At 44.0% G+C, this 18390-nt stretch overlaps 1 protein-coding gene across 2 annotated transcripts in view; it reads right to left on the bottom strand.

The window, feature by feature from the left end:
- RBFOX1 (RNA binding fox-1 homolog 1) overlaps positions 1-18390 on the bottom strand; it is a 1162152-nt gene that overhangs the window by 795523 nt on the left and 348239 nt on the right. The window contains exon 1 of one of the 2 annotated variants that reach the window (XM_058816194.1): positions 5882-5966. The exons of the other annotated variant lie outside the window; for it this stretch is intronic. Within the exon in view, the coding sequence (XP_058672177.1) occupies positions 5882-5884 (3 nt within the window). The 5' untranslated portion in view covers positions 5885-5966. Of the gene's footprint in view, positions 1-5881; positions 5967-18390 lie in introns of those variants that run through there. 2 annotated transcript variants of the gene reach the window in all.

Below are 18390 nucleotides of genomic sequence, written 5' to 3'. Positions count from 1 at the left end.
GACTGCCATTAATCACTGAACAGACATGGAAAAGATACGTTTTTTCAAGACAACAAGACAATTACACAATGTTTTATTTTGAAACCCAGGGCTCTGTTTGAGGTGCACTGCAGACTGTCAGCTTTGTAAGACAACAGCATTACATGTGGAACTGTTTTCTACATGTGTCTCTCATGTGCAAGCTGCAGCAAAGAGAAAAAAGCCTTAAAACACCCAAAGGACAGACTGCAGGATGAGCCAAGTCCAGGGAAAGCCACTGCACCTCCCCGGGCTTTCCCACAGGGCAGCACACAGGGATTTAGTGTTTGATCTCGTGTGAACATGGGGCTGATTAAAACACAGCAAAGCTTTTCTCTTTCAACAGAAGTACAACTGTCCAACAAAACCATCCTTACACCTGTACACAGGGCTTCTTCCACCTTCTCTACAACTGCTCCAACTATAAAGAGTACTGTAAAGTACTCATTAATATCAAAGTACTATTAATGAGTACTTTAATATGAAATGGTGCCCCTTCCTCGTTTAAACATTCTCCTAAATTTCCTACCCACACAAAAACTCACACCTTCAAAACAGTACACTTTTATAGAGTTGGAAATTTCTACATCAAGTCTGAGTTTCCCTGAATTTCTCAAGAGAAAAAAAATATTTTCAGGCCAGCTTCTTACTGCTTTGATCATATAATGTTTGCTCACAACTAATACAGAGACTGAACTCAGAGACAATAAAATCTTTACAAAACTCTTGGAATCAGCAGCCAGGAGAGCAAGATGTTATGGGTGCCCTCATCAAGAAAATTGGTCAGCACACATTCATATTTTACTTGATTCTAGAAGAAAATGCAGTGGAACAGTGATGAATAAATGCTCAAAAGTAAAGGAAAAGTTTGGATCCCAACTATCACTGCAACAGACTCAAATCAAAGATGTACAAAACTCACAGAAAGCTGAGAGGCACTAACTCCCCACTCAGGCCATTCCCTTAAGAGTTGGATTTGATCCTTGTGGGTCCTTTCCAACCCAGAATGTTCTGTGGGTGTGATTCTGTGCAGCTCCAGCTCTCACTACCATTGCTTTAGCACTGAGGAGCCCAAAGCAGCAATTGCTTGGGATGTATCCTAGGCTGCATCATTGAAATTCACTTTTTTACCACTGTGACCTCTCCTTGCTGTATCCTAAACTTTCCTGACCAGGGGTTGTGCTCTGGAGGGCTGAAGCCAAGTGTGCTGCAGACAGAAAATCTGAGTATTTGTAGTGTTTGTCCCAGGCAGCTGCACCTGGCCCTGCAGCCAGCCCTGCGCTGTTTATCTTCAATGATTCAGTTCTGCATGTTTGCCCTTTGACACAGCCAAGCTTTCAGCTCACCCTGCTCTAACCAGGCTCCTCAACACCTTCCCAGCTGGAGCACAGCAATTATTTTAATGGATCTCAGTCTGCTCACACCAACTGTGCTCTGTGCTGCTCCTGCAGCTCCCACTCTGTGGCACAGCACTTCCCACCCCTGGGCGTTTTCTGGGTTTTAGGGCACTCAGTGGCAGAGGCAGTGTAAATTCCCATTTCCTGAGGCATCTTCAGTGTAAATTCATATTTCCTGTGCTCCTTTCAGCTATCAGCACAGGAGCTGCTGGTTGGGAATGTGGGATTTTGGAGCTGCATCCAAAGTTGCAAAATGTTCAGGAGTTTTTAGCTGGCTTGGAGAAAACTGCCACAGAGCTTCAGTTTTATGTTAGAGACGTTTAACCAACTTCTGAAAGATATTCATCCTTATAAAATACCAAACAGCTGCTTTCCCCTTGAAACCAGCCAAACCAATACTTCACAAAATAGCTTGGATTTTGGAATGTTCCCTAAATATTCTTCCTTCTGGATGTCTGAAAATCAAAAAATCTTGAGCAGAAGAATAGAGATGTTAAACTACACCTACTTTACAGAAAATAGTATTCCAGCCTATTTTTGGCCCTTGATGCTCCTTGCTGGCCAGCTGTGACCCATCCTGGTAATCCAACACAACCACCCTTCCTCCCTTTCCTGCTCTACAGAATTACACAAACTGCAGCATCCCAAAAGGGATTTTCCAGCTTCTTTCAGTTTGAATACAATATTTATTGCATCAAATTGAAGGACACAAATAAAATTATCGAATTTGCAAGAAGTTGTCATTTCTGGAACAGTAAGTTTTAGCAAAATACTAGTTATGAAGGGAAAGTGTTATAAATACTGAGAGTTTCATAAGCAGCTTTTAATCTTTAAAGCAGACATTCAGAATAGGTGATGCAATCACAATCTACTGATAACTTCTGCAAGAATGCACAACATAAAGTGTCAGAGATGGCATTACACTCCCCAGAATGAGCACTTGCACTACAAAATAATCATGGGCACTGGAAAATTCAATTATTTAAATAAAAGAACAAAACTACTCATAAGAAAGTGCAACTAAGCAAAGAATTCAAAGCAAAAGAAAAAGTTAAAAATGGCTTGTCACTAATGACCTGGGAGAAGATCCTCAGAGAGAGGAGATTTCTGCCCTCAGGAAATAGTACAGCTCCAGTTTTGCTCAATGGAGTCATCAGAAGTTCTGCTACAGATATTTGTGATTTCACCCTATCAAGACCAGAAACAGTCAGGACCCCTCATAAATGTTCTGTTTGCCACTCTTTTAAGCCCTGTCCGTTTTCCTGCTCCCTAACTTCAGTTTTGTTCACACTCTACATTTACAAGGCTGTGTGAGATAAGAGGATCCCCATCTCACACATGAAATGGGAAGGAGTAAAGATCCAACAATTAAGTAGAGGGAGTTCTGACATGCATAAAACAAACACATTTTTCAGCTACTATACATTCTCCCAGGCTGTACTATGATGTTATTCTTAATTACATCAGATTCATCTTTTTCAGACGAGTACACCCTGCAGACAACAATATGCTTAAGGCAGCCATACCTTCAATAGCTGTAAATTATATTTTTTCTTGTGGCCAGCACTTAAGAGCTCTACCCTTTAGGGTATATAATGCTTCTAGGTAGATTCAAAAATCAGATCATGCCAGTTCAAACTACAAGGTGAAAAACTAGCAATGGTGGATTTTTTAACTCAGCCATTGGTCTCTCCTCTATTTCCAAGCAGCTCAACCTCCCCCAGTGCCAGCAGATACTGAGCAGCTCTTTGGTCCTGAACAAAGCACCTTACCCGTCCGCACAAAGTACTATTTCCATTACATTTCTCCTAAAGACTAGGCAGAAACCTGGTAAATCCAGCATATTATACAGGGCTAGCAAAGAAGCAGTAGATCTCCCACAAAGCAACAAGGAAAAAATACTGCAAGAGACTGACTGCCATACCAGAGGAAGGGTTTGCAGGGAAGAAGATAAGATTCTTTAGAAAATAATAGGTAAGAGCATTACCAAGAAGAAAGAAAAACTCATGGAAAAGACAGCAAAAGCAGGAAGAAAAGTAAGAGAAGAATGGGAAGACAAAAAGCACAGGAAGGATGCCATCAGAGATGACACAGGTACGAGCTGATCCTGCCTTGGGCAGGAACACAGACACTGACAGGAGTGCCTGAGTCCCTCCTGGCCTTGCTGCTCATGTTTAACTTCAAGGGGGCTTTGAGCAGGGAGCGAGGAGACGCTTCAAACCCAGCAGGCTGGCAGCCACGGCCTCAGGACATAGCACTGCCCTCGTGTGCGGCAGCAGCAGCAGCCAGATGGGATCACGCACGCAGCGTGCGGGCATCCCTGGAATGACTCTCAGGGCTGGGAACTGCACCTGGCAGTGCTGCATGTGCATCCTGGGCTGGAAAGGGAGCACACTGCGCACAGGGACTCACCACCACACTCTGTTCCTCCACACCTGACTCCTGACAGTATTTCTGTCGGTAAAGGGCAGCCTTTCATGAAAGCCAGAGCAGCACCCTCGTCACGTCAAGGACACCAAGTACTTCAATTACAAGAACTACAAAAATCATCAACATACTGGGAATTTTATTCATTGCATTTGTCAGCTCTATTACTGATACTCGGCTAAGTACTAATAGAAAAAAGAAATATAGTCTTGACATTAGAAATACAGATTTCATTTCAGCAAATGCTGGATCCTTTGTCTAATGTATTTACCAGAAGAATAAACTGTAAATGAGACTTGGGAAGCCAAGCCTTTAAAGTCTGCATAAGATAGCAAGTAGATCTCGACTATAATCTGAATTCATACATAAAAATAGCTTCCTCAAAACCCAGTAATGTAAAACGTTCCAGTAAAAGTAAATAAAAATCGAATATCTGCTCTAAATCACTACTACAATCCTGATAACAGCAGCACGTGATATCAACCACTTTCCTGAAAACTAAATGATCTGTTGACATACATATTGAAAATTCACACAGCCCCACTTCTTCCCCACATATAACTCCTCAAGCAGCTATGACTGATTTCTAAAACTTAATTATTTGACTATGAGGGCTAGCTCTGTTTTAGACTGCAATTCATCCACCATCATCAATCTCTACCACAGAGTGACAAAACCTTGCTTCTACTTTTACAGCCCATGCATACAACTGTTTTCACACTTCCCAATGACAAATGAAACACACAGTATCTTTCCTCTCTTAAGTATCATCGAGTCTGGAGAAGTGAAACAAGGTACTTGACATTCTTGGGACGCCACCAGCAGCGTCTGCTGTGTTTTATGCTTCATCTCGCCTTAAATAAGCTGAATTTTATTTAAAAACAGTCAGCACTAAACTTACTTCAGAACGTGACATACTATAGCACATTTGCAATTCACAGAGTAGATAAACAAAAGCTGCGGATTTGGACAAGATCTTTCACACTTCGCTGATGTGAATCACTCCAGTCAAACTTCAGACCACATTCGTTTCACCATCTGTGCGAATCATGTTAAGTTGGCAGCTCCGTGTCCAACAGCCCCATCACAGAATTTGGAAATGCACGGCGTGTGCCACTGTCACATCTCAGACCCCTCTCCCAGGGCACAGCCCTGCCCTGCCGAGGAGCGGCATCCCCAAAGAGCTGCCTGGACATTCGCACAGTGTCACTGCACCCGCACCGAACAGCTATTAACACCGACACTTTCTTTCCCTGACAGAGGCATGCAGGAGAAAAGCGGTCTGATGAATCGCCAATAAAATCAGCAAATACCGAGGACTTACAGGCAGGTAGTTTCCCAGCAGTTCAATATCTGCACTCTTTGAACGAGCAGCTCGGCAGAGCCCCGAGCGCCCGTGTTCCTCGCCGTTGCCTGCCTTTGGGAGCCACCTCCCGTGCCGCGCTTCTCCCCGCGGCGCTTCGCGGGCGGCAGCGGAGCCGGCGCGGTGTCCCCGACCCGCGGGCATCCTTCTGCTCCAGCGCCGGAGCTCCCCGAGAGCATCCCGGCCGCGGGCGCTCCGCGGGTGCGCATCCCTGCCCTCCCTCCCTCCGCCCGGGCTGCCCCGGCAACTTTGCGGCCGCGGGGCAGAGCGGGGCGGCCGCAGCTCCGCGCACCTGCCGGGAGGCTCCATTCACCTGCCAGGCAGCACCGCGCACCTGCCGGGATGCTCCGCGGGTCAGGTGCACCGCGCACCTGCCGGGATGCTCCGCGGATCGGGGGCACCGCGCACCTGCCGGGATGCTCCGCGCCCCCCGGCTCCGCAGCTCCGCGCACCTGCCGGGATGCTCCATTCACCTGCCGGGCAGCCCCGCGCACCTGCCGGGATGCTCCGCGGGTCGGGGGCACCGCGCACCTGCCGGGATGCTCCATTCACCCACCGGGATGCACCGCGCACCTGCCGGGCAGCCCCGCGCACCTGCCGGGCAGCCCCGCGCACCTGCCGGGATGCTCCGCGCCCCCCGGCCCCGCTGCCCCCCGCTCCCGCGGCCCAAACTCACCATAAAGAGGCGAGCGGAGGCGAAGGGTCGCGGCGGCCCCGGCAGGCAGGTGGCAGCGGGACGCGGCTCCCGCCGCCGCCGCAGCCCCTTCCCGCGGGCAGCGCCGCCGCCCTCGCTCTCTCGCTCACCGCCGCATGCCGCGCCCCCCGCCGCCGCCCGGCTCCCCCCGGGCTCGCCGCGCTCCGGCAGCAGCGGGGCCCCCGCCCGGCCCGACCGCGACCTCGGCGAGACCCCGGGGGCGGCCCCGCCGCGGCGGTGGCGGGGGGAGAGCAGGGCCCGAGAGGCGGCTCCGCTGCGCTCCGCCCGGGAGCCCCGCACCGGCCGGACACGGAGCTCCGCGGGGCGGAGGCGCTGCCGCTCGCCAGCCGGCGCGGAAAGTGGCTCGGCGGCGGCGGCGGGCGGAGGTGACCTTCAAGCCCGGCGGGGCGGGCTGGGGCGGGGAGCGGGAGAGCGGCGGGGGAGCCCCAGCGGCGCTCCGGGGGAGGCGGCGGCAGCGGGGGCGGGATGCGGGATGAGGGATGCGGGGCGGCCGGGGGGAGCGGGCCCGGGGGGAGCGGGGGGCTCCCGGCTCCGGAGGCGGCCCCGCCCGGCACCGGCGGCCGCGCGGCGGCGCCCGGGAACCCGCGGGGCCGAGTGGGGCCCGCCCGCACCTCCGGGCTCGGCTCCGGGCATTGCTCCGGGCTCGGCTCCGGGCAGAGATGCCCGCCGCCGGGCGCTCCCCCGATCCCGAACCTTGCCGGGGCAGCACCGGCGGCGCGGCCGCAACTTTGCATCCCCAGGGCTCGTCCCGAAGAGCTGTGCTCTCCCCCCAGCCCGAACACACGCACCAAAGCGGCAATTGCTGATTAAAACGGTGCCCTTGGCGATCCCCAGCCATCTCTGCCTTGCTGCCTTCCCTGTGCCCAAGGGAAGGCAAATCTTGCAAGAATTGTAATGCTCACCTAAAGAGAAGAGCATCGCAGCGTTCCTAAAGGCATGGATTACTGTTAAATGAGGCTGACAGCAGTTATTGACGAGAAAGTTTTGGGGCGAAAAATAAACATCGAGAGCTGTCAGAACACTGCCTTGTCCTTCTCAATACCTTAGGTATTAGGTCTGTAGTGATCAAACGTTTTTGTGCTGCTCGACCTTCAGCTACAATAAATTAATGCCCCTGGGACTTACTCCAACATGTAACTGGTATCAATTACAGACGGGAGTGTGAGGATCAGACAGATGTGCTGCCTCCTGTGGGGTAATAGTAGGGACTTGTTTCAAGCATCGAGATGGAAATGCAAAGCAGTTATCAGGTGATAACGAGGAGGCAAGCTTTAAATTATAGGCATGTGGTCCCTTAAATAAAAAAACTTCACGTGAATAATCTTCTCTATGAACTTTTTCATCTGTGCAGAAAATAAACACAGCCAAGTCTTCGTAAGCTGAGCTGCAGTTCCCACATGGATCATGTAGAGAAGCACATATCAAAAGCACATATCTGTATCCCTCTGCCTCTCCTGACAGATTTGGGGCTTGGCCTATTTCTGCTGCTATTTTAAGGCCCAGGGTGTGATCCTGGATCCCCTAAACACGGAACTCAGAACTGCTCAGGAGGGTTCCTCTACCAAGGCACACCAGTTTATGAACCTGGATCATTTCAGACAGTGACTTCAGAATTTATCATTCCTCATCAAACGTGAAGCAGTATTTAATGGCTGGAAAATTTGACTGCACCTCATTAAAATCTGTCAGATTACTGAGGAATACAAAGTTACTCAAAGATTCATTCTCAGGATCAAAACTCAAATTATCAAGTTATCCCCACAGAATCTCTCAAAATTCATGTCCCACTCTATAGTCTGATCCCTGTGAAGTTCATGTAAAGATCCTTGGATGGATTTTAAATCCTATGGGTTTCCTTCATTTTTCTTTTCAGCCTTCCAATTCACTCCAAAATCAACACAGAGAGGGCAATGGGAGGCCTATGTCCAACAAATGTAAATTGGAGGTCAAAACATTACACTGAAGTTCTCCAAATCACTAAAATATTGTTTTACAGTTGGTAACTGATTACTCTGCAGTTCAAGATATTTAAAGCCATATTCACTAATCCCTCTATGAGAAAGTGATACTGGTAGACAGAGAGTAGAAATGAGGCAACATTTCATCAGCTCTTCCTTAATTTGTATATTTAGGCCCTCTAATAAAATAATTTTCAACATTTTGATGAAATATGACTGACTGCATCAATAGATTTGCCATATGGGCCAATACCTCCTGCTTTGTCAGCAGATTTTAAAAAAGAACCTGAAAAAGAAATGCCCATGAAAAAATATCCACCCTTTGATGCTATATGCTGATGTAGTATGAAGTAAACTTCCTTGCTGGTGAAATTGTTGCCATTAGGTTATTCAGGCTAAATGCTGGCTCACACAGAGGTGACCACTGAGTGACTCAGAGTCACATTCTCCTGCCCCTACACTCAGTGACCATGAAGCCCCAGGGTTATTAAACACAGCAAGAAAGGAAAGGCCATCCAGTCCCTTCCCACGTGAAGCAGCCCAGAATTCCTCTCTCTTCTCCAAATATGTGACTTTCAAGGCAGCACCAATGCAAAGATTTTTAGGTATCTCAATTTCTTTCCAAACCTGACCTGTAGTCTTTCTGTATCCACTCACCTGTCTGGACAAAGCTGGCAGTCTCCAGAATGAAGAGTTTAAAACAATTAAAATTATTTGAAATTATTTTATTATTATTATTATTTTAAATTATTTTAAACTATTAAAACTATTTTAATGTAAAATAATTGAAAATATTTTAAAATAATAAGAAGCCAGAGCTCACACAAATGAGCTAAACCAAAATCCATCATGAAAGAACAAAAATCTCACAAACTAGACATAATAAAAAGTTTTCTTTAGGCTCTCGAGCATTCCTATTGAGTAGTGAATACTCACTGGAGTGTTGAGAACTACTCACAGGATTAAAACTAAATCAGGTGCAGGTGTTGGTGACTTTGATCTGTGCTTGATTAGAGAATCAGGTGTGTGCTAAGTGACTGCATGAGAGCTTGTCTTTTGGAGTCTCAACACCTCCATGCTCTCCTTTTGTACCAGCCCTGTCAAAAAGGTTCCCTTGGCTTGTTTTTCACATCTGTCTTCCCTTTGTTCCCCTCACATGAAAGAACCCTGAACTGCAAGTCAGATCTGTCTTGAAAGAGCTCCTTCATTCTCCAGACTTTGCTGTGTGTGTGATACAGAGGCTCCCAGCTGGGGTTAGAGTTCTGGGGGAAGAAATAACTTTGGGTGAGAAGAAAGGAGCAGAGAGAGCAGCCAGCATCAGTCTCGCGTGGGCAGGGACCAGCTCCCAAATATTTTCCTGTTTTCTGCTCCAGAGCTCCAGCATTTCATTATTTCCTTTCCTAAAAGCTCTGATTCCAAATGTGCCTGTGCATCTCTCCCACAGGAACCACCTTCAGAAAGGCATCTTGCTGTTTATTCATCTTCGGAATAAACAGAGCATTTAAAGCATTGGATAAAAAATAATCTTGGGCATTCCACCCCAAAGTTATAATTGTGTAAAGCATTGGATAAAAAATAATCTTGGGCATTCCACCCCAAAGTTATAATTGTGTAGAGCCACAATTCTCAGTCATTTCTGTAGGAAATACAAAGAAAATACACAAACTTAAGTATCATTGTGAAGTCATGCAGTTCAAAATTTGCTTCAGAAGGAGACATTTTCCAATGTAATGTAAATTATCTGTGGGAAGAGAAAAAAATAAAGGACAAGTAGCAAATGGCTCCATTTGCTACTTGCTTCCAAACATAATGTTTGGTAGACACCCCTGGTCAGGGATTAATTCTTAAAATATTTTTTAAAATTTCTCTTCTGAATAAAAGCCTATTTCGTGTTTTTCTTAAATTTGGAAACCTTTTTTCCCTTATAGTGAAATATTTTATGTATTTATTTCCAGATTTGGGAACTGGTGTGAGGTTGTTCTAACCAAGAGATCTCAAGAGCACAGATCTGTAGTATGTGAGAGAAGAATGGGAGGTGAAAGAGGATTTACTGGAGAAAATAATTATTCTGAACAGCAAACTAAGCCAGTGTTGTAGATGCTGTATCAAAAGAAAAAAAAATCAAGAGAAAAGGGGTAAAAAATTTATTTAAAGTCTTCAAATATCAAGCTTCTGGGGGAAGATATAAATAGATATCTTCTGGAAGGAAGATATAAATAGTACATATATATTTAATGCTTTAAAAATTCATATTGTATGTGCAGCAAAGAATATCTCCAGCACATCCACATCAACATCCACAGTGATTTATTCCTGCTGGGGGAGGCTGCTCAGGACATTACCAGTGGGAAGGGAACACAGAAACCATTGGCAGTAAAATTTGTAGCTTCAGGGAAAGTATTGGTGGTGGTGGTGGATGTGTCACAAATTTCAGTGCCACAAACACCCCATGAATTGTCTTCAGAAAAAAAATCTGCAGAAAAAATCTTCATAAAAAATCTGCATTGCTACAAAGCTTGGTATTAATAATGCCTTGACATCAACCCTTTGGACACTGGCAGGAAAAGCAGCCTTAAATACTCCCTGGGTTCTTGAAATTCATGACAAAAAGGACACACAGACATAAGGAAATGAACAAATCACCTTCAGCACACAAGGAACATGAAAAAAAGAAAAGGAAAAATATGTACCAGTCTGTGCATGTGCTGTGCTGATGGTGTGGGGTTTAGTTCAACTTCAGATTTCTTAAATTCTTTTTAATTCTTGGCAATTTATAGTGTGTTGAGCACGGTTTTTATGGAGTGGATAAGGACATTGTGTGTTTATGTGTGGGGTTGGATTAATGGATCAGGTTAGATTGAATTTGTCATTTGCTTGGGCTTTGTGTATCAAATACTCTGAATAGTTTAATGTTTTTGTCTCCATAACAGAAAAAAGAATTGGTACCTTTTTTGTTCATATAGTTCTACTCAGGAGAATAATTTTGGGATTTTTGGCCCATACTTTTTAAAGTTATTGTTACATTTAGGTTTCAGATTTCAGTCATACTTAATAAAATGAACTAAATTGTCACAGAGATTTAACATTACTTAATTAGAAATTCATAGCTATTTAGTAGAATCTTGGAGTAGAAAGATAATACTTCTATTTTTAATGCCCTAATAGCAAAATCTCCATGAGGTTGTATCTACATATCTATAAATTCAAGAGTTTCCCACTTATTTCCCTGTGATAAAACATTAATCCCTTTCCTTTCTCCAGGGAGCTGTAATTTTCCTCTCCCCTGACTTTGACTTACAGCACATGTACAACTTCTCTCAAAGAAAACATCTTGAAGGAGCAACTGCATGCCCTGCTCCCTGGCACCTCCTGATTTTTATCCATCTCCTTTATCTCCTTTGGGTTACTTTGGGAGTGCCTTGGGGCTGGGGGCCGTTCAGATAGGGCTGATGGCTCATTGCTTGCTCTGTGCTGGAGAGGTCAGGCTGCTCCAGGTGACCTTTCTGCTGGGAAAGCCTTGCTGCAGCCCTGGGAGCTGCCTTCTTGCTGTCCCACGTGGAGGGAGTGCTCCACACGTTCAGCACCATGAGGTTGTGTGCTGCCCTTGATCTGGGAACTGGAAAAGCAGAAACTTCCACAGACACTGAAGGGTTTGATCTGCAGCCCTGGGAGAAGCTTGGATTGGTGTGAAAATACAGTACACAGACATAAAGTAGAAAAATCGTAATTGTATGTTTCTGTGAGAAAGTTGTAAGTAAAAATATGCCTTAGGTAAGTGAGAAAATGCATTGATAAGATGGTGAAGGGTTTATAGTGTTGGGGTGTGGTTGCATAGAGCAAGCAAAGAGTTTAGAAGTTAGAATAGAAGCATTTGTGTGCATGTGAGAGAGAAGCCTATTGTGTCACAGACATCTTTTCATGAAAATCCTTTCCTTGGGATTTTTTCCTCCTGAGAAGCTGAGAGGCCTCAGGAATAAAATGTAAACAATGATTATCTGCTGCTGTGGAATGCAACAGGTGCATTTGGAATTGGTCTCATGTGGTTGTTTCTAATTAATGGCCAATCACAGCACAGCTCGCTCTCTCCCTGTCCCAGACACAAACCTATGTTATTCATTCTTTTCTATTCTTAGCTTAGCCAGCCTTCTGAGATGAAACCTTTTCTTCTATTATTTTAGTATAGTTTTAATGTAATATATATATAATAAAATAATAAATCAGCCTTCTGAAACATGGAGTCAGATTCTCATCTCTTCCCTCATCCCGAGACCCCTGTGAACACAGTCACACTATTGGATGAAAGTATCCCCAGTGCAGCAAAATTAAGCAAAAGTGATAAGTCAGAAAAGAAAAATAAACCTTGTGGCATCTATCCATTGGGTTAGAAAGTTCTATATTGCCTTGTAACAAAGAACTTGTGAGCACTTTGAGCTATGGCTGGCTGCTTGCTCTCTCAGATCTCACAGCCTCTGAGACTGATGTTTGTGTAAGCAATAAATCATTCTTAGCCCAAAATTAGTTCCATCTCTTCATTAATAGCAGTGATATTAATACCTTGCTGTTTTCACTTCCATTTCTACTTAGGCAGAGCTCTGGAAGTGTTGAAAGGAATTGTTGGAAGCAATGACATCAGGTTTTTCTTTGTGGTTGGGACAGCTGCTACTGAAATAACCAGAACTGTGGAAATGTTTAACCTAGTGAAACCTCCAGCTGCCTCCTGAGGATGCCACCAGCCCTTTCCCCAGCTCTTCACCAGTTTCCTTCCCTGGGCAGGACAACAATCCTGGGTTTCCTTGAAAAAGAGCTACCAGGCCCTCAGCTGTGAGCTCAGAGCCTGAGCAATTCCATGGTGGCCAGCAGGGACCATGCAGCTCTTGGGAGCAGCCCTGTCTTTTAAAGGAAATAAATAATGTTTAATATATATAAATATTGCAGGTGCTATACAAGGGGCTGTGCAGCTCTTGTCATAAATAAGGGAACCTTGAGGGAGCAGAGGAGGAGTCACCTGCTCAGTGATGGTTCCTGTAGGAGCTGGAGAGTCCAGTTTAGCAATTCCAGAAGACATTCAGGGTCTGCTTGGTGCTGAGAAATGTCTTTAATTCTTACATTGCCACAGCAGGATTCAGAGCAACTGAACAATTGATAATTTTTATGGTTTCTCCAAGTGCAACTTTTTTTGATTGTGCCACAATTAATAAAATATTTAATGGAGAATCATTTGTACAGGTTTGGATGTACTTTTTCCATACCTGCAGACTTTGCAGTTCACTCTTTCTAGAGCTGTCTGATCACACTGGCACCTGTGACACCCTCAAAATGTGCCAAAATTTGCACCACAACCTCAGACTTTTCACCCAAAATTTGAGGAACTCATTGACATGTGCATTTACATTTTAGAAAATTTAAAATTCCTTTTTGCACTGTTAATTGAAGTACTGGAAGACAGAATTTGGGAAAAACCTTTAGTGAAGACTATTTGATTCTCAATCCCCTCAACCGAGTTTCTAGCAAGTCTTTGTAGTTCATTAGCTGCTGGACCTTGGAATTATCATCTGCCCCTCAGTCTAACAGCATTTGAAATTAGTCCAGAACTGAGGATCCCAAACCCTGGAGTGTGGACCAACATAACTAGAAGAGAACCACTTGCCTAACATCACACATGATTCTATGTTTGCAGCAGAGAAAGGATTTAAAACAGGGTCATCAACAACAAATATCAGGGAAGATAGCGGTTAGCCAAGAAAAAGAAATTCCCTGAAAATAATGAAATATTTTCCAAACATTTCATTTATGAATCCATATTACTTTAGATAAAGAATCAAGCTGGCAAGTGGCCCATTAGAAATAAGAGAGGGGAAAAAAACCCACAGAGGTGTATTCACTCACTTTTAAGGGTAGAAACTCCCAGAAAATCCAAGAGCTGCAAGAATCAGATCTGCCAAAATCTCTGACTTTTGGAGTTAAACTACAGTTACAGAAATAGGTAATTTATTTCTAGTATTTTTATCACTAATGTATTCACATCTCTGCTCTCATATGTAGAATATATATTAGTTTCATAAAAATGAATTGAAATTTACTATTTCCTGGATTATCTTATTCCAGTTAAACCCTTGATTCATAAGGCAATTGCTGAAGATAAATAGAACTTCATGAATTCTTCATAAACTGCACAAATTCATGAGTTAGAGATGAAAAATGTAAGCCACACAACCCTTCATCTGCAGGCCAAAAAATTGGAGTCCAGGTTTGAGATCAGCAGCGCCCAAGATCCATTTTCATCTTATCACCTGAAGGCTTTCTGGTAGCATTTGTGAACTCAGTTTGTTCCCCCGGCTCCATCTCTGCAGGCTAAGTGGCCACATAAATAATTCACTGGAACTTGTCAGAAACAAGAAGTTGTGAAATGTAAAGTCCCCTCCATCCATCCAGCTGTATAAGCAGCACACAGGAGCTAATTTTCTAACCTTTCACTAAGCTGTGCATGGAACTAGGCACTGAGGAGTTCTTGCACATTTTTAATAAACTAAAGCTCCTCAAATATCAATTCTTTCTAATAATACATTCCCTAGAAATACCACTTTTGAGGTTTTTCTGTTCTTTATTGCAGAAAAACTTCTCACAGGGACCTTTTGGCTACACAACTGTTACAAAAAATAGCTTTTCCTTAACTGAATAACTTTGGTGTTCTGCTGTTCAGGGGAGAACATCGGAGTCAGACTTAGCTGAAAGAAAGCACAGAGGGGGCAGGGGGGACATGGCACTACTTATTTTGGGGTTTTCATGGTTTTTTGCAGTGTGGGTTAGATTACAATGGGATTTTTAATGTCATTTGGAACCATAAATGTTTTTTTAGTTTGAATGAGAGAGAAAGCATGACGACCATCCTCACCTTTGTCTTGGCAGCACTCTGGCCATGTCTCCTATGAGAACATGGAATAACAAAATCATGGAGTGGTTTGGGTGGGAAGGGACCTTGAAACCATCACACCCCACGGGCAGGGACACCTCCACAGACCAGGTTGCTCAGAGCCCCATCCAACCAGGCCTTGGAATGTGGCACTCACATTCTCTGGAAAATTCGTTCTCCCAGGATTTTTAATCCTGAGAAGCTGAGAGGCCTCAGGAACAAAATGTAAACGATTATCTGCTGCTGTGGAATGCAACAGGTGCATCTGTGATTGGTCTCATGTGGTTGTTTCTAATTAACACCAATCACAGTCAGCTGCCTCAGACTCTCTGTCCAAGCCACAAACCTTTGTTGTCATTCCTTTCTATTCTTAGCCAGCCTTCTGATAAAACCTTTTCTTCTATTCTTTTAGTATAGTTTTAATGTAATATATACCATAAAATAATAAACCAAGCCTTCTGAAACATGGAGTCAGATCCTCATCTCTTCCCTCATCCTGGGACCCCTGTGAGTCCCATCACAGAAATGATGAGCCCAAAGTGACAATAATCATCCTGCAATCCTGCAGCAATATCACCTCCCTCATCCTCTGAGACATGCAAAAGCGCTTCTAACATGTATTTACAGCCAGCCAATGGCTACAGAAAATATCACATCAATACACAGATCGAGCTGATGCTTGAGATGACTTTCCAAACCACCTTTGCCAATTTCTTTCTGCAAATAAGGGCTACATGTTAATTGCTTTAAATATTTTAAAGGATTAAGCAATTATGGAGTTTTATAGAATAGAGTCAATAAAAAGAAATACTCTCTTTTCAAGTCTACTACATGAACTTAATTATGAGATAAAGTGTTAATGATGCTGTAGTAATTTTACACTGTGAACAAGGCAGATGTAGAGGCTGGCTGGGCCTGTGATAACAGGAATTTCAGTGGGAGTTCAGCTGGGCACCTGCTGCTGCAGAAAACCCCTTAGGTTACAAGTCATTCCTCGAGGAAATGAGTTTTTCAAGCTGGCATAGCAGCAAGAGCCAAAGGGCTTGATCCTTTTCAGAATGAGAGGTAGGAGCCTAAACCACTTCAGAATTCTACAGGCTTTCTCCAAAAACTCACTTGATTAATCTCTAGCAGACTCTGGAAGACTGTGACTAACTGTGAGGGGCCACTACTAATTTTGGTTATTAACCTCATTTGATAGAAAGATAATCTGTTTCTCCATTAACGTTAATCCCTTTAAAATATTTCTAGTGCTTCTCCCATTAATCCATGCCCTTTATTTGATTGCAGGGAGACTAATTGCAGAGTAAGATAATGGTTTGGATGAGTATGTCTGGCATAAAAAGCCCCCAACAACTTATCTTTAAAAAGATTTTCTTGAGAGAGAAACACTTCAAAACTTTTATGTTTCCTAGGCCTGGAAAGGAGTAGGCTATGTAGGGATTCCTAGGTTAAAGTCTCCAGAAGCATTTAAAACCAGGGTTTGTGGTGTATTCTTACACCAAACACATTTAAAATCCTTCAGCACTATTCAAATAAAACCAAAACTTGATGGGTAGAGAACATTTCACCTGAGAAATAGGTGTCAGTAACATGATTTCTGCTCCCTTCTTTGTTCTGAATGGAATGGGAATTGGAAACCTGCATTTCCTGGGATTTGGTCAATCTGGGGACATGGCGGTGTAAATATTTAGCTCAGTTAATAAAACAGATGTAACACTCTGGACCTGGTGCCAACAGAACAAAGACCTTGTCCAAGGGCCATTGGTTTCAGCAGCATTTGGGGAGTTGGTGTCAGCTTCATTTTAAACCCAGCAACAGAACCATCTATTTCATTAGGCAGGGAACCATGAAAAACACACAGAAATTGAAATTGATTTGGGATTTAGAAAATACAAATTTGGGAAATTGACTTTGGGATGTAGAAAATACAAATTTTTTGGTGAGATTCCTCCCCCCCGAATTTCTCATCCACGCTCTCTTTAACACTGCCACGTGAAGAGCTATGTTTAGACTCACATGTAAACCTGGAAGGTTTCCTGTACCTATGAACTGCTTCCTCAGCATGCAGGAGACCATGGCAGAAACTTTCATGAGGGAATTCTCAGGCAGAGCTGGGAAGGTCAGGACCAAAGCCTCATCTCCCAGTGCTCCATGCCTGATGTAGTACTTTCCCAAAGGGATTGCACAGAGCACACACAATACAAGGCAGAGGATCCCTGGTTCATATAAGCTGTTTCTAAGCCTAAATTGGCATAAATGGCTGAGTAAAGTGAATGGGGAAGAGCAAACAGACCCCAAAATCTTTCCTAATGACCTCTCCTGACAGATGCCACCCCAGCTCTCAGAGCCACATAAAGCAAATCCAGCACAGCAGTGAATCCTGGTAGGAAAGAGTTTGTGGGCTGATAACATTAAATGATATCATTTACATTTTTGATGGAAATTGTGCAAACCAGCTCAGGTGAAGTCCTTATTCATTGGAAATTGCATTATGTGCAGCATCCCCCAGGTTTGTCACCAGAGTTGCACATTTGCTGTCACTCAGCAAATGAATTTTGCATTTCCTGCATTTATCTGTGTCCCACAGCTCTCACTGACCCTGTCCCTTTTCCCTCTTTCTGAGCTGACCATGGCTCCCAAAGTGTTTTGGAGAATATTGTGTCCTGGTTCTGTACTAAGGATAGTAAATCTGTGTTTGAAAGAGACATTTGCCCTCACACCAACAAAGCAAAATGAATTCCACAACAACCAGCCTCTGCCCATTAGATTTAAGAATCTATGCAGGTTCTCCAGTGAGGCATAATTCTTCCACAACACTGAAAAAATTCCTCCCCCCTTACCCTTTTATTGACTTTTAATGCCTTAAATATAAAATTCTAGCACTCAGCCTCTTTCTTTATCTACACCTTTCCTCATTTCTCAGTTTCATAGCAGCAGCTTTATTCCCTTGTATTTTACTCTACTTTACATCCTTCCTTTCACCAAGCCACCTCTTATGAACTGTGTGCCAAGAGTGAAGGCTCCACCCTTTTCATCACCCCTGGAAGTTCAGGAAGTTTTGAAGAGGCCTCATGATTTATGTATTTTCATGGAGCATTCTTCACCTCCTGCAAAGTGTCACAAGATAATGAGGTGATGAAAAGTTTGTGAAAGGGGATGTAAAAGGCCACGTGTCAGACATCACACTCCAGAAATGCACCCAAAAGTCCCCTTTGGGCTCCTTTTTTCCAAACTAATCCAAGGTTTTCAACTAAAATATCACAGCTGGAGAAGACTGGACTTTACCTGAGAAACTTTGATGTGAATAATGTGTTTACCTTATTTTTGTTATCTTTAGTGGATATTGTTCATTTCTACCATGGTAAATATTGAAATCTCACAAACCTCACAATTTCCATAACATTGTTTTCATAAATTTTTCCAAACAAAGCTCACAAGTCCCATCTAAAGTGAATTTTTGAGCCTAATAAGGCCCTCACAGACCTTTGAGGAAGAAGAAGAGCTGAAGGAACCCACAGAACTTTTCCATAATACCCACCAGGGTCCGACCCAGGTAAATTCAAGCTGGTGGTGAAATTATCAGATTGGTAATTTCACCA

The sequence above is a fragment of the Ammospiza caudacuta genome, chromosome 17, assembly GCF_027887145.1.
Source record: "Ammospiza caudacuta isolate bAmmCau1 chromosome 17, bAmmCau1.pri, whole genome shotgun sequence".
Taxonomy (NCBI): domain Eukaryota; kingdom Metazoa; phylum Chordata; class Aves; order Passeriformes; family Passerellidae; genus Ammospiza; species Ammospiza caudacuta.
This window is presented reverse-complemented; position numbering and strand designations above follow the sequence as displayed.